This window comes from Formica exsecta, unplaced genomic scaffold (assembly GCF_003651465.1).
Source record: "Formica exsecta isolate Colony F162 unplaced genomic scaffold, ASM365146v1 scaffold34, whole genome shotgun sequence".
NCBI classification, from domain to species: Eukaryota; Metazoa; Arthropoda; class Insecta; order Hymenoptera; family Formicidae; genus Formica; species Formica exsecta.
The window spans coordinates 617,592-635,349 of NW_021850653.1; the positions used below are offsets into that span (position 1 = coordinate 617,592).

The window sequence follows — 17,758 nt, forward strand, 5'->3', positions numbered from 1 at the left end:
GGGGGGGAGGGATGGTAGTGCAGAGGGTGGCCGGGTAAGGAGGGAGATGAGGGATTCTGGTGGCGTTGGAGCCGACACTCGCGGGTGCCGCCGTTACCATGGCTACCACCACCCTCGCTGTGAACAAGCCCTCCACGTCATATTGGCATAGTATATTCCCCGCACCATAAAGCCAAATAATCTACCGAGTGATCCAATCTGAGAGACTCCCTGTCTAACTCACGCCCGGTTAGCTGCACTTTTGTTCGCAGATATTGAACATTCGCACGCTGATTGTGACATGTTTCTGCTTTTACGCTATGTTCAATAGCGGCAATGGCGATATCAGATAAAAAACGGCTTTTCTCCCAAATTGGCGTAACGAAATTAATTATCAATCGAAATAACACTGGAATTTTGTAAAATAAATGATTGTTAAGGACTTTAGATACAAGTGCATTAGACAAAATTATAAATTGAAATCAAACATTGTTGCATAGTCTCTATATTGAGAATAATTTATACGAAATCAATTCTAAACCTTAAAGAAAAAATGTAAATGCTTCAAAAAAATTGATACTGGAATGAAATCTTGAAAAGTGTCAGCGACATATTATATGTATATCAGAGCCAATACGCGATTAGTGCATAAAAGAATATATTAAAACGTAAGAGAGGAAAAAATTAAGAGTCTACGTATGTAAAAATCAATATCTGATATTATTCACCTACTTTAGCATTTCTTTCGAAATTTGGTTCATTGTATAATCTCGAAATATAAATCGCCTAATTATCCATCTTTTCAATGCGCGGACATTTTATAAAATTCTCAGCGTAATGATCTATAGAGCGGATTTAACCGATCGGCGGTATTATGTTTACACACGGCATATTCTGCGTGCCGTAAAGTCAAGCGTGAACCACGGCGTGATTCATTCGAGCAGATTTGCGCAGCTTCCATTTTCCGAACGGGTGGCATTTGTACTCCGGGCTATTCTCTAATTGCTACTTGATCATCGACGAGTTACAAGTCGTTCGGTGGCTGCCGGTTCGCATCCGGGTTTGCGAGTGAGAAACAATAAATTGCATTCACAGCGTGAGATCTGCTCCGCGGGCCACGAACCGAAGTTACTTTGATCACTATCTATCTGAAATCGGAATGCTTTGTTCGCGGTTGCACGTGTCTGCTCCAGGATATTGCTACTTGATAGTTGCGTTCGACGGCCGACCGTGCATTTTGCAGGGCGAGAACCAGCGATTCGGAAGTCAAAATATAGTACGATGGAAAAAGTTTAGACAAAAATGGAGATGGCATTATCGTTCGTCTCTCCTGGGCCAATTCGCGAAAATTTATAACTCGAGCATCATTACGACAAGCTTCCGTTTTCGTGAAATTGATATTATAATATTGCAATTATATATAATAGTATATTATACATTGTATATATGCATATATACAATGTTTGTATATATATATATATAATATATGTATTACATATATTGTATATCTATTATATATTATAACGAGAGATATCGCGCAATTATATACAGGATGTTTCATTGCTATCTTCTTTTAGCTATGCCTTCTTTACAGCGATGAGAGAGTGATTTATGCTTTAGCGGAGTATTTTTAATTGAAACACAGATATATAGAATATCGATGCATTCGTAATTATAAATAATAAAATTATTGCGTATATAATTATGTCATTTCGAGGTTGCAACGTTACGGTTAGGGCATATTACGTCAATCTTATGCATTATTGCGTACAGTTGCTTATGAATTATGAAATTAATTAATTTCACATTCTGCGCTGCGTCGCGTCGCGCTGATACAAAGCCACAATTGGATGTTACGCGTATGATCTCGCATATGTATCGGTTCTGGAAAATGTCATTTTTAAATTACTGTTAAAATTGTTATTGCTACTCGCGCGCGACGCGCCTTGTAAAACGTAAAAGTGCAATAAACGAAATTTATCAGGCAACGATCAAATGTAATTAATTTAATAGAGTGGAGAAAGGTAATATACAGAACGAAAAAGTATCGCACAACAATCTTTAATCAGGAATATAATCTGTTTCTGTTAAATATGTGTTCTAACGTATTTCGATATTCAATCGAATATATCTATGGAAAAGGGTATCGTTTCACTGGCGAATCCACGAGCGGCGAAACGAAGTTTCAATATATATATATATATAACCCAGTTTCGATTTTCAAATAATCCTCCCTGAATCTAAGCCGCGTCTCCTATCCTATCGTTTGAAAAATCTATTTGCCTATCGTAAAACTTGATAGGTTTTACAATAAACTGATTTCTTTTAAGTCAATTGTAATTGTAAGTTTTTCGATTTTAATTTTACAATTTATAATGATGGAGAAAAAATCTCTCTTATCGTTACCCAATTGTTATCGTTTAAGATTATTTTTGCTCTAAATTATCTGTCGGAATTGATTAGAGAGAAAAAGAATAGAGACAAGCTTTGCATATACAGAGAAATATGCCGAGAAAGAAGAATACAAAAAAATTACTCCGATTTGGAAAACGACAAAAAGCTCCGATACTGCCCCATTTCGTTCTCTGCGAAACAAGACAATGGTTCAGTCAGGGATAATATTCTCTGCACGGTCCCGCGCAAAACTTTGTCGCTGGGATATCTAGCCGGTGGCGCGAATCGTTTTCTCGCTGCTTCACCCACGGCCGGAGGACGGTTGGATGGCGGCTGGATGGCGTGCGGGGAATGTGGGGGTTGGCCGGCTAAGCGAGGCTCATTTTGTCGGCGGCAGATATGGCGCGGCCCCCCGTTACCCCCGACGCCCCGGCCGCCTTCCACAGCCGCTCATCCGGTGACGTGGGGGCGCGGTGGAGGTGATGGGGAGGGAAGAGGGATAGATGGTTGAGCCGAGGGTGGAACGGCTGGCTGGCGACATTATTAGACGCCCCCAGTGAGTCAGTGAACGAGCGCGACGGTGAGAGCGGGGGTAGATGACGACGACGACGACGACGGTGGTGCCGCGGGGTTGGATGGAGGGTAATGAGGAAAAAAGACGGTGTACAAGATGTTGCAGCGAGATATCGCGCGGTCGCTGCCGTTCCGCGCCGCGTAAAAAGGCACCTGCTTGCGCGAAGAAAGACGCAATTTTCGCGTGCGTCTACCTCCGCCAGAATATTAACTCGGCTTGCGGCGGAAAAAAGAGGGACGACGATGGCGAAGCACCGCGTCGTTGAAAGGATTTAACCATCAAAAAATGAATGATATTCTCGAGAAATATAACCAAAGGAAAGAGAAGGAAACTTATATATAATGAATATATATATATTTTTTTATTAAATACCTTAAGAATCAAAAAAAGGAATCACAGACATACTTACAAGTTCTATGATCTAATATATTAGAACCACATTAACCTATGCATTGAAGGGGCTGCTCGACACATTTGACTATTTTTCTAGCTTTCCTTGCACTTAACTAGGAAATAAGGTGGCTGTCATCAATTGTCTTTCATCGACTAGTCGATAGTAATGTCTACGGGAAGTGAGCAGCCCTCGAGCGCGCCAGCGGAGTTCTTATTCCCGAAATTAAACGGCGGTTCATCCCCCAGCTTCAACCGGAGCTTTTATTTGATTCGCGATGCGACAGCCAAGATAGCCGGCGCGGCGCCGAGCGTGGTGCTTATCCGAGCTCCCTCGTGTTCGCGGATGCGGTCTGAAAGCTTTTTCGCCGCATAGTAGGAGGAGGAGGAGGAAGAGAGATGAGAGGTGGAAGAGGGACGTGGTGGCTAGACGCGGGGGCGCGGGGGCGAGCAGGCGGGTGATGTTCCATCATGGGGAATGAAAATCAGGGACCCCCTCGGGGCTCGGAATTAAAATGGCTGTCACACGCAGCCGGGGGTTGTGCTCTTCCTGCGGAAAACCTCGGCGAGAGGAAAAGGGGAAGAGGAGGAGAAGGCATGAAAGGTACTCATCCTCTTGCCGTCGCTTGCCACCCTTTAACCACCCTCCTCCTACTTCCCCGACATTTTTTTGTTACCTTATTCTTTCTTTCCCTCCAGTTGGCCTGTCTTTCTCTCTTTTTAATCTGTTTCTGCTCTTATCGGGCGCTTCTCTCGCTCATTTTCAAGACGACCTGTTGTCCGCCGTTTGATCGACACCGACATTCGATCGTTAGCGGTAGCAGCTATTAGCGGTAAATAGAACGTTATATCCGGCCCTGTTAGTTATTAAGACACGAGATCGTAAAACTTAAGTAAATACGCTGCGAAAATTCGAGAAGAAAAACTTTACGCGGAAAAATGATATATTACTAATAATTTATAAAGCGCAATATGAAAAGATGTTCCTAAAAATATGTTTAGAAATCTTTGATGTAAACAATTTTTTTCTTATATTTATTATGACAGAGATACAAGATATAATTATCAAAAATATAAAATATATGACGACTAAAAGAGATAATATATATAAAATTCTAGAGAAAGTAAAACAACAACGATATTAATTTTTTTTAATGATAAATGATTAAATTATGTAAAATAAATAAATGTAATCTTAAATTATAATCGTCTGCAAAGTTCTTTTATCATTTCTTTAGAAGGGGACACCCGGTATAATGTTGTATTTCCGTTGTAACTAGTTTCTGCGTCGTCGAACCAATCTTGCCAAGGGTGCGTAGCTTCTATACTGCTCCCTCTGGTACGTCCCACTCTCCCGTTGGCCCCCGAGGGGATCGAAATTAAAATGACAATGAGGGCAGATCCGAAGGGTGGCTAAAAATGCGTACCCTTGCCATCGTCCAATCAGCAACGGATCCAACGACGCCATCGCGAACCTTCCCCCTTCTGCTGTTTTCTTTTTTTCCTTCCTGCGGCCTTTCGCGTCCAGAGAAATGCCACGAAATGAAAGCGCTTAAAGCGCGATGATTCTTCAGCGAAATCTCCAACCCCTTTCGAACCCTCCAATTTCGTCCCTCTCTTTTACTCACAGTTACTAGGGAAAGTTTTCGAGCAATTGGCTAAAATCGAAATCGGCGCGATTTATGTCGGTTTATGTGACGGTTCTTATCGTCGAGAATGATAGAAATGATTTTCGTATAATATGTGCGAAACGAGCGTTTCAATAAAAATGATTAATATTTAAATTTTGCTTGGTTTATGCATCACGTGAAATGAATTTAAATGAAAACTCACGTTATTTATTCTCGTAATATGTTAAATTAAGTTTACTTATTGGTCGTTTAAGGGATATATTTTTAGCAAATATATTTCTGTGGTTCATGTTTAGATTTAGAGAAAGTGATTTGTGATTCTAATATTCTTTTAATTATTTTACAGAGTTTAATTGTAGATAATACGAAATATATGTAAAATTTTAAAATTGCTAAAAATGCGAAAGATACATTGAAAAATGTATAATCATACTCGGAAATGTACGCAAATATTTTTCAATCATACAATAAAAACACAACGACGGCGAAACGATCATGCCTATAACTTATTGGCTTCTCACCTGGCGTGTTATTTCTATGAATATGAAAATGTGATTTGTGTTCGCATGAAATGCTAATTTTGAAACTGTGATTTTTCGTGATTTTTTATGAATATTTCGGTAAAATGACATACCTCGACTGTGAAATTTCTCGATGACACATTTCTCAGTGATTGTCTTCCCCATTTGGATTGCCCTATCCCATTTAGACTTATTTAAAGATATTGGTTCGGAACTATATTCCACCATGCATATTTATTTAATATTATTTCAATATTTAATTTTAGTATTGTACGATATTTTTTAGATCGTTATTATTAGTTAATCAAAAGAGAAATCTGTAGATGTAAATAAACTAACAAGTCTTAATCTATTTAAAAAGATGTTAAAAAAACGTATACATATATACATGCACACACACACACACACACACACACACACACACACACACACACACACACACACACACACACACACACACACACACACACACACACACACACACACACACACACACACACACACACACACACACACACACACACACACACACACACACACACACACACACACACACACACACACACACACACACACACACACACACACACACACACACACACACATATGTATATATGTGTATGTATGTATCATATATGTATGTAGTATATATATGTATGTGTATTATATATATATATATATTTCTCTAAAATCGACTTCAGTATATATTTTTTTAGTCTTTTCCTCTTTTTCTCTCTCTCTTCACCATCGCGCCAACACGATGGAAGATGCAGGCGTAAGAAAAAAAAGCGTTCGCGAGTGACGGAAGGAAGAGGGCGGGGAGGGTGATACAGAACTAAGAACGAAAACGATATCGTCGGCACGTGCACGCGGTTAAAAAGGTTTACGAGGTTTTGCCGCGCGTTTCATCGGCCACGGCTCGGCTTGGTAAAAGCGGAACCGGCTGTCGCGATACGGATCTGACCAATCATAAAGGCCGCACATACACACATAACGGCCACTTTATTCATCCATCCAGGGCTGCGTAACGGACAAAGGCGGAAATTAGTCAGGTTCGTTATGTTTATTAATTGACTGACATTTCCGTCATATTATTGTACGATGAATCGAAAGCTGCTCTTTCTCTCTCTCTCGTAAGGCCCTCGAAAAACAGGCCGCGCTCCTTTACGCGCGCGGTTATTGCTACAGGACGTTCCATTGATGGCAAAAGTCAACGATCTGAAAAAAAGACGCGTCGACGCTTCCGCAATCAGATTTAGAACTGAAATTTCGAATGATAAGAACTAATGTATAACAGTCTTGGGACTTAATGGATAAGTATGCTCTTTTTCTAAAAAGCTGTCTTTCTCTGTGAAAATAATTATAATCATTATTTGTCATTTTCATCGCTTTGAGATTTGAAAGTAATCCAAATATAGATTCGGATTGTGATCATTGCATAATGTGAAAAGGGCGGAAATGAAGAGAAATGACCATCGTTTAGGACATAGTTAGCCGTCTTCGTACAAAACGAATTTTAAAGGAAGAATCACATGCTTGAATAGACTAATTACAATATTTCTGGGAATGATAATACTGTGATATTTCTGGAAATATGTTTATTTATTCACAAATAATAATATGTTTTCAAGAACATGTGACATCGTTTGAAAGCTTTGATTTTGAAAAAATCTGGGAAATAAACTTATCGACCAAAGCTCGAATATGAGACGAGACATTACGCGATGTTTCGCGATAATTATATATATAGATATTAATCACTAGTTAGCGTAGTATTTTTATGAAGGAAGAAATGAGAATACAAAGCGACGGAAAAACGGCGGGATGGTATGAGCAGGATGAATAAGAGAAAATGAAGCGCAGACGAAACGCAAGATGCGACCCGAGTGAATCGTAGAAAAATTGCACGCAAATGAGAAGTTTTTCATATAACGTATGTTAACGTATAAAAGGCTCAAAAAGATATGACGTTACATACGGTATCTATTCTCTGCATGCTCAAAGAGAAAGCATTCACGTACAAAAATCTCTTTTTCATATGCGTGGCAAACTGTTATTACGTCTAAATATTCTTTATTTATATCGTTAACCTGCAACAAATATTTGAAATGTATTTCAAATATCTTTATTATTATTTTTAATTAATGAAGAGTTATTTACAGTGCGGAGAAAGGCTAGCTGAGAAAAAGAGAGAGGAGGGGGAGGGGAGAGGGAGATTATGAACTATAGTTTTCGTTATTGCATGTGCAAGGTATATTTCCATAACTTTCATGTATAACGCATAATACATATCGTCATTTTTAAAAAGTACCATCCCCTTTGACACACGATACCTCGTTATCTTGTCCCTGCGAATATGGAGAGTAATCGAAACACGTTGGTACGATATATAAAGGATAAAGCAATTACACGTTCGTTCTAATAACGATGCTCACGATACGCTATTCTCTCTAAATCCGTTTTCATTAAATGTAAACGATCGATCTTCAACTACGCGTTCTAATAAACATAAAATTATACATTTTACATATATTATAAATAAATATATATATATATATATATTTTTTTTTTAACTTTTTTACACGCATATACATTTTTCTCTCTTGCTTAAATGGTAAAAATCCACATGCGTAATTACATGTTTTATTTCAAATTTTGTTTCTATACATACGATAATTTGCGCAGCATTTCGAATATGCCAGAAACACCGGGATTCTATGAACGTGCGACGTTGATTCGCGTATTCATTTTATGCACCCCTCGCGAGAAATCGGTTGAAAATGGCGAGACCGGTCGATCTTGAAAAGGGTGAAGGGCGCACGTGGTGGAGCTCAGGGATTTCTTAATGATGCTGTCTCGTTGCTGACGCCGGCTCACTCTTATGTTTATCCTCCGCTAAGGGATAACATACATGAAAGAGGAGGAAAGAGGAGGGGGCGTATCGGTGCGGACGTGCAGCTGCGCCTTGTATCATACCACCTATATTCTTACGCAGGGTGGTAGGTTATATCGGTGAGAGAATAATGCCACGGGGGTGCCGGAACGGTTTCATTACACGGCTTCCCGAGGGATAATATCCCGGGCTATCTCTCCGCGGTCGACCCCAACGGGGGTGAAATTCCGTGCCACCGACCCACCTCGTATGAAAGATGAACCCTCCGTGTGGCGACCCCATACTGGAGGAGCATCACCCTGAGCAACCCCTTTGGAGGGAGAACGCGTCCGGGATGAGCAAGGGAGGAAATTGTAGCAACCGACCACACTGGGGCAAGGGATCGCCATGCGGCGACGGAAAATGGCCGATGGCCTCGTGGCGATCGCAAATACAAAGGCGCTGTTTTAATAACGGTATTGGTAACAACTGGTTATGCCGTTTCTGACTCTTGTCTATTCTCTCTCGAAGCTATAGAAAGAGCGATGCGCGGTGAATTCAACAATACGCAACAGATGTATATTTCCAGCTCTTTTATTCCTAAATATGAGATTTTTCAAAGTAAAAGATGAGAAATTTGCCAAAAACTCTGTAACAGTTTTATGCGAATCATATTATTATCTTATCAAAGAAACGTTGAAAACAGTCAGCAAGAGGAATGATCGACGTTTCACGGTATTTTTTTCTCTTCTTTTTTTTATGTCGGCACCCTTTGAAGTTACCATACACATACGAATTCACCTAGCACGGTGCCATTATATCGCTTGCGCACATTGCGATTAGTATTTAATGCGCACATTGTATGAGAAAGGGTCCTTTTCCCGTATCAGATGTGGGGCGGGCCTTAGACTAGTTATTAGACCGCTGACAGGCCCATATAATCCGCCTCTTCTGATGTACAGAACGAAAAATATAATGCCTATTAGCGAGGATCTTTTCAGCATGGTCCGCGTTGCCCTCGAAGAATTTTTTCTTCGCCTTTATTTCTTTTTCTCCGCATCAGCCGCGCGTTGGTTCGCGCGCGGTAATTTTCATTTTCTCCCGCATATTCGCGTTTTGCTTCAATCTTGTGTCGATAGTCACTTAACTGTAAACGGTAAAATAGATCAAAAGTCATTTCCCCCATACGATTTATCAACATTGACAAACTCAAATTAATCATTAGTGTTCATAGTTAGACAGAGTAGAAAAATATAAAGTTGACAATGTTTTGTGATGCAACGTATTTGTTAATCATTTATTTATCTTGGTGTTTTTTGACCGTATTTAAATGATTTGAAATTGGAAAATTTTATTTATACCAAAAGAATGGTTTTTTATTAAGAATTTCTATTTTTAATAATTAAACATTTCCATTTTTAATAATTAAACATTTTTGTATTTCAGAGAAGCTCAAGCAGGAAGAGAGCAACAAAATAAATGCAGGTGAGTTAAAAGTCGGAAAAATAATCTTTCCTTTCTCTATCTTTGATATAATCCACTGAAAAAATGTCACTTGTTGAACATTTACCCGTTTCATCTGTTACATTTAAAACACATCGATTGTAATAACGTATTTGTTAATGGACATGTTGCCAAGTTAGACTGTCTAGAGAAAGATTTTCCTCAGTTTTACATGGTTTAATAGATACATTGTATCTTGAACGAAACGAAACGCGAACGTGTTCCAGGTGTCTGCCCACATTGTATGCGGCGATACTCGAAAAGAGAGTAAGCGAATATTGTATAATTCGAATCATTCGAGCGCGAAGACCCGCCGCAGTTATTATATTTAATATAGCATCCCGGTCCCGTGCTAACATCTGTCTATGAAAGGCACGTTTCTTTATCACGAACGAAAAGAACATTCTCGAAAATTTTGTATATAACGGTGTGACAAATATATATTCATAGAATCAATATATTTTAAAAGATTCCATGCTTTCGGACATATAATGAATAACATTAATATCTTGCAAAATTTTAAACTAATCCTTAAAATCTTTTTTTAATTAGCAAGAATGTTTGCTTGTGACTGTGCTTTACACATAAAATATATACATATATATATATGTATATGTATATATCTACGTATATATAATATCTTTACTCCCCTTTTTTCTCCTCTTTAATAATACTTTTCTCTTTTAAAGATTTAAGATAAGTTTCTCTGTCTTTAAAATGTATTTTATATCGCGAAGAAAAACACGTACTTTCAATTTTCCACGTTTTAGCTGATAATGAATAATTTTACATCTGTCGACGATATAATGAATTACAAAAGTGATTTAACGGTGCATCGTAATGCGGCCTATAGTTTTCGGTTCGTTAGCGATCATGCAACCACACGCAGATTTGCTTCGGTGAAAATTACTGCACATCCTGGTACAATCAACTCATATATTATTTGTAAATTATGGTTAATGATTATTATTATCTTCGATTCGAATGTAACTAATGTTACATTTGCAACACTAATGTGCTGTCCATATTATTCATGAACCCTCGAAATAATATCACCGCGTGTGGCCGACCCGCACATCTCAACATGATCAAATGGATCGAACTGACGTTATGATTCAATAACGGAATCATTTACTCTTTGGTTAACGTAATTTTGCAATTGTTGCGCGTGAATTTTCGCTAATTATATTTCGATATATTTTTCGAAGAAGCAAAACACACGCACAATATAATGGATGTAATATTATCTCTATTTTGTCCGACTGTATAAAGAAGATTTAAAGGAGGAACTTGATCTTAGAAGGCGTAAAGTATTTTTGCAGCTGTAGTAAATATTTTGATATTTTTGCTACGTTTATATATAATGGTGAATAGTTGGCGTTACAGCGCTCGATGAAATATATATTCTCTCGACTTCCGTCCATTACGCAACCACGAAAGACCATCGATGCGACCTATCGGCGGTAACATTACCGACTATGCAGCCTCCGCCACCACAGCCGCCGCCGTCGTCGCGACTCCATATTGCACCCCGCGAGGGACGCGTGGGGGGTTGCGCGGCAGCGCGGTAGGGTGGGTAATGTCGGGAAATGCAGCTAACGAAGTTTACGAAGATACTTAACGGAATTACGCCCTCGCTCGCAATGGTCCCCGTTGTCGTCCCGTCGCCCCCCACGCGCGCGCGTCATCTCGCCAACTTGCAAGCGTCCCTTTACACTTTTCCGGCGACAGGGAGGTCGCGTTAATTACCGGCAGAGGCAGGAAGCCGGGGAAACGGTGGCGAGACATCTCGTCCTCGACGCGATGCGTCGTCGACGCACGGTGATGGTTACGAAAGTCAGGCTATGGGGGCGGGTGACGGAGGATGGCGAGGTGGTGCGCGACGGTGGAGCGGGAAGGGGTCGGTTTGCGCCGAAGAAGGGTGTTATTGACATGGTGGGTGTCGTCGGCCATCTTGGGCCGCAGCAGACTCCCCGCCGCCGTCACCACCTCCACCACCTCCTCCTCGTTTTCCTCTTCCTCCCGCCGCCACCATTCATCGCATTCACTCTGCTCCCCATCGCGTCCGAAGGACATCCTTGTGTCCCCTTGTGCCGAGTGACATTCGGGCTGCGTACCCAGCCTAACCTGCCCGGCGGACGCCCTGGGCCACCCTTTTCGACCAACCCCGGCAACGAGCTGCGAGGGTCCCGGGGGCTGCTTGTCGCCATGGCGACCAAACCCTCGCCCAACCCCCTCAACCAAACGCCGATTTCCTATCCCTCGGAACTTCGCTACCCTCTTCCGCCACCCCTTTCTCGTCGCGCGCGTCGTTTGCGCTGCCGTTCTCTCGTCGCCAAAGGGAGAATCTTTCGATATCTCATACGTCTCTCTTTGACAGCTCTACGATCCTCGCCTCTTTCTCATCATACTTGCTTTGTCTCTATACTTCGCTTCTCTTTCTTTCAATTTTCCTCTTCCTTCTCTCTTTATTCTCTCTTTATCCTCTTTGTCAGATATCTAAATGCCAATCCTCGTTTTTCGGGAATTTTGTGTTATGCCTTTTATTCTCTTTCATTATAATTCACTCTTAATAATGTTTTGTATTTTTCATAGATAATAATCTCGTATGCTGTATGAAAGAGAAGACTCTTTAATATTTTTCGCTCTTTTGCGATTTTACTTTCTATATTTCTATTTGCCACGTCATAATGTTTTACTATTCCTTGTTTTCTATTCTCGATTTTATATTGTTTTAATAATCTTAATTATATTTGTCTTTAAATGAAGAAAACTATATCGTTTGTGTTTTTACGACGTCAACAAATTGCGTTTTTATGTTCTATATAATAAACGTAATAAAATATAATCTCACGTCCGTACTTTTCAGAAAATTTAATATTTTGAAAATATCGTTCTTTTTCAGCTATGAAAATTTTAAACAATTTACTTTTACGAAATTTTAAGAATCTTAATTTTGAACCACGCTATATATTCTGAGCTAGTATAATTTATTTATGTAACATCAACACCGATAAAAATCTGGCATCCGATATTGATAATCGATGTATAATATATATATGTAATAGAAGGTTAATAATCTTCTCCTATATGTTAATTAAAAAAAAAAACATAGGTGTTTTTTATGTTTCGCTTAAAATGCGAGTTGCGGTTTCGATATTACACAAATTTAATGGCCCGCGTCGAAAGGTTGCAAAAAATGCTAGGCAGTATTTAGGGTTGGTTAGATCGGTGTGGTGTGTGGCATTAATACCGCTAATTATATCGAAGAGTCGATCTGTCGGAAACTCTGTCCGCGTTCTTCCTTTTGTCCGGAGATCCTTTATCAAACATTCTCCAAGGCACAAAGTTGCTCCCTTCCCCCGCGGAATTGGCGGATATTAGGAAGGACTTCGCCCCAGCTTTTGTCTCGTTCGGCCACAAAGTTTCGCGAAGCACCACAATCCCGACCAATTAGCGACGATTTGCTAAAATCAAACCGTAACCGCGAGCTAATTGGCACTTGACATTCAACCCACTCTCTCTTCTGTCGCGAGAAACTCTTAAACCTTAATCATCGATGATAAATACTCGAATTAATTGTGTGCCTCAATTAAAGGAGTCGGCCTTTGAGAAGGTTTTCGGTGGGTACTTTGAGTTTTATTTGAGTATTGTAGAAAAATCGTGATACAAGCACGAGCTTTAATTTTATCTACGGCTGCAATCACAATCACAAACATATTTGCAGGTTTAGCAAGACTTTTATTTAAATGATATCGGTTATCAGGAGAATCTTTCTTAGAAAGTCAATAAGATTAATATATATAATAATATCAAAAGAATATATTCACAGAGAGAACTCGCTATTGTCACAAGAATTTGTAACGTTTTAATTATCAGACAGATCGCAGATCATGTATTCATATACAAAATACTCGATATCGGGAGTAAAGTCTCGACATTTCGATACCATTGAGGTATCTTGAGCATTCTTGGATTTCAAGATGAGCGTTCGAATGAACTCGGTGACTCGGACCGCGTTCACCATGCAGCTGCATTGCGGCAAAACAGTAGACGCTTGTCATCGGAGACGACGATCCGTGGGCGACGTATCGGAATGCAATTCCGCAAATGCGCAACGTGGTTCCATTCATTGGCCGTCGCCGCGGCCAGCTGCGGCTTTAAAATAGCGCTCACAGGGACGAAAGTGGGTAATCGCCGAATGACAACGATTCGATTAATTAATGCCGGTGGAAGTGTCGCATCGGTCTCGTGCGACGATAGGACCGGAAGTGCGTGTCGAGCAAAAAAAAAAAAAAAAAAAGGAAAAGGAAGAACCGCGGTCTTTATGTACGCGGATCAACTGTTTATTCAGCATATAGTGAAAACGAGAGAAAGAGGAGAAAGAAATAGAACGAGAGAGTGCACGAGTCGGCGGGAGGAGGAGAAGAACGTGACGGGGGAAAGAGGGAATGCAACAGCAAGCGCGAGTGATCGACGTGAAACGAGTTCATTCATGCTTGGATGTTGTAATTCTGAATGGACGTGGAATGGATCGAAGTTGTGCGATTAGATTAGAATCGCGTAGGCTGATTTGATATTTTTTATTTAGATGAAGATACGAGTAGTTTATTTTTGAAGGACATAATACAAATTTTTTACTTTGTAAAATCACTTGTCTCTCTTTTGTTTCATACGTTTAGCTAAATGTAATCCTGCGATTCTCGGCTCTTCAATAATATCGAATATGATTTTTATAATGTAGATGTTGCAATCGCGAAGGAAGTTATATTTAAATATTTTTCGTGCTTTAAAAATTAAACTCGTACGATACTCTATTTAAGATTAAACTAAATCCATTGTCATTCAATGATTCGCGTCAAAATCCAGACTTGTCGGCAAGGTTAAAAGGGCATCTCTCTGTCTCTCAAGGGTGCGATAACTTTCAGCGCCGACTGTATCGCCGGATGATATATCCCCCGGGGGTTTTCTCCCCTTGGGTGTTGGGGTGTGTTTCGTTGCCTGGCAACGACACCCTCGAAGTCCGCGCTCTGATTGGCCCCGTCTCGCTTTTCCTGTCTTAGCCTCTCTTCTCACTCCGTCGCCAATCAGGCCCCCTTGCTCATACTACCGTATCCACCCTATACTCTTGCCGATGGAAACCGTCGTCCCCGGGGCAAAGTGCACACACGGGCGCGCGTGCAAAAAAAAAAAAAAAAAAAAAAAAAAAAAAAACCCAAAAGATAAAAAACGCTCTGCTACGCGTCCACACGAACGGAGAACGCGAGGAATTAGAGGTAATTCGGTACAATGGTGCAACATCGATATATGTAACACATGTACGTAGTTGCATACATATGCACGTGACGAAACGTTATAATATTAGTTTTAATAAATAATATCATATAGATTTATCTTTTGTTATCTTCCACATTACGTATCATTATACGAAAAAAAATATAAAACCTCCAAAGCTCACGATTGCACTCGTTTTATCAAACTTGATTCTTTTACGAATAATTTTCCGTAATAATAATAATAATAATAATATATTATTATTATTATTATCATCTGTATAATTTTTCTTTTACTAAATCACAAAAGCTAGAAGCGTATATATTTATATGTATATTTTCGATGCCAGCGAGAAACGTTCTGAATGATAAAATTAAATTCGTAGAATAAATGCCCGAAATCTTATTTGCCATAGATTCGTTCTGTAAATCCGATTACGAATAAACAGCCATTTCATCGCGGCTCTCGATGTCATTGAGAGTCATTTCTATTTTTACGACTTCGTAAATTGTACGAAAGGATTAAAAGCGATTCTACTGGCTTCTCCTTTTCAATGCCTTCTTCGAGTAGCTGGCTTGTTGTCGAAGCTGCGTAGCGCTGCGAGAGGATTAAACCTTCCTATTGATCCCGTTCAATGGATTCATGCCTTTTCACGTGCCAGCATTTGTAATGTTTTGACATTCTTTGCGCTCGTCCCTTCGTATCTTGCTTTCTTCGTCCACGTTAGAAATGTTATATGTCTTTACATATTTAATTTGATAAAATATAATAATAAAATTATTTTCCTTACGTAATTTAGACGAAGTCACACATTTATTTTAAGAATATTATATATCTTATAATTGTATATATGTATAATATATACTCGCAATATATGTTGAAGAATTTTTATAAATATAATAAGTTAATAATTACTATATATAGTTATTTAATATTTGTACTTTTTTAATAGAGAATTCGTGCTGCGACGACGAGGATTCTTTAGATGACAATTTCTACTTAAACTCATCACAATACTTCGACGAAGAATGGTGTGATGAAGTTCTGCACAAAGCCAAGTAAGTGCATCGAATACAGCATTTCGAACGCGTCATGTGTACAAGGATAAATAGTATAATTCATTATTCGTTTACTGTAGAATGCGGAAAGTGCCAAAAATATATTACGGAACGCGAACGCACAAGCAAATCGAGCAAGTAGTGAGAGAATTGAAAAGGACTGTGTACAGGGATAAAAGGTAAAAAAGATTGCGCAAAGTATTGCCTTATAAAGTGTATAATGTATAATGAGTGAGTTTCCAGGATGACTATATTGAGTAGCCGGAAACAAACGTGCATTCAAAATAGCAATAGGGACAAGGATGAATTATGTCATGAGCTACTCGATCCGTTAAAGGTTTCTATATATTATACTCTATGTATTCTCGCATGTAGTTAAAGATTAAATAATTATGTAACGGGGTATATTATTTTTCTTTGCCCGCAGTCTGATAAATGCCGATATTATAATGACCAAAATAAAAGAAGGATGATGTTGTTTAATGGGCTAGAAACGCCTTGGGATATAGAAGATTTGATTTCGTTGGGCCGAAATACCGGGACCTGTCCATACTTTGGCGCGAGATCTTTGATGGACAAGGCTGAAATCATCTTTTGTCCTTACGCCTATATCGTAGCTCCAGATATTCGCGAGAGCGTAAGCATATAGCAAATAATTATCAATCGAATATCTAGAAGTAGAAAATATTCTAGAGACAAATAATTTTAGAACAAAGTGAAATGCTTTCTTTTCATTGTTACAATATATACTTAAATTTCTTTATCTTAAAATAGCACAGATTGCTTTCACTTTTTTCAACACTTTTAAACATGTTACATAATAAACCACATAATTAAAACATGCAGATGCAGATTAATCTGAAAGGCGACATTGTAATCTTCGATGAAGCTCACAATATCGAGAATATTTGTCTAGAGGCTGCCAGTGTAAATCTCAGAAATGATGATCTTATGATCGCTGCCAACGATTGCAAATATTATGATCGCAAATGTCGTGATCGTAATATTTACATCACCATTCAGAACTATCTCACTGATATTGTAAAATTCCTGGAAACTATTCATGTTAAACAGAATGTGAGCATATATATTTATTAAGCGATATACATTGTGTTTATATTAATTTATGTATCGTTATGGATCATAAAATTTTTTACGATAATAAAATTGATAGCTCAGATATTTTTGTAAATGAGTATAATCGATACTTTTATTTATCGTAATACAACATATTTACTTCAGGACAATGAGATGGTTAGTGATTATTGGCTTGGTGCCGAATTTCTGGTGTTGCTCGACATGCATAATATCGGGAATTCGAGATTTCCCGATTTTCACAATGCTAGCAAGATGGCTATTCAGGATTTCAAGGAAATGAAACAAGAGGCTCGTCCTGATAAAATAGTTCAGACTATTTCGCATGATACTAAGAAAATTCTAGAGCATCTCTGTTTTGCTATACAGATGCTAACATCAGATATCTTTGTCAATGATTTTAGAGTATGTGTCAAAGAAAGTATGAAACCTTGTAAGAAGATTGTAAGTCTGTATATATATATATA

General features: G+C 39.0%; 1 protein-coding gene across 3 annotated transcripts in view; it reads left to right on the top strand.

Annotated features, from left to right (window-relative positions):
- Nucleotides 1-17,758, top strand: part of LOC115238449 (Fanconi anemia group J protein-like) — a 50,471-nt gene that overhangs the window by 31,142 nt on the left and 1,571 nt on the right. For 2 of the 3 annotated variants that reach the window (XM_029812293.1, XM_029812294.1), the window contains exons 4-10: nucleotides 9,808-9,846; nucleotides 16,091-16,196; nucleotides 16,277-16,375; nucleotides 16,440-16,533; nucleotides 16,624-16,833; nucleotides 17,043-17,273; nucleotides 17,439-17,735. In XM_029812293.1, the coding sequence (XP_029668153.1) occupies nucleotides 9,808-9,846; nucleotides 16,091-16,196; nucleotides 16,277-16,375; nucleotides 16,440-16,533; nucleotides 16,624-16,833; nucleotides 17,043-17,273; nucleotides 17,439-17,735 (1,076 nt within the window). The remainder of the gene's footprint in view (nucleotides 1-9,807; nucleotides 9,847-16,090; nucleotides 16,197-16,276; nucleotides 16,376-16,439; nucleotides 16,534-16,623; nucleotides 16,834-17,042; nucleotides 17,274-17,438; nucleotides 17,736-17,758) is intronic. The other variant, XM_029812292.1, reaches the window with a different exon arrangement.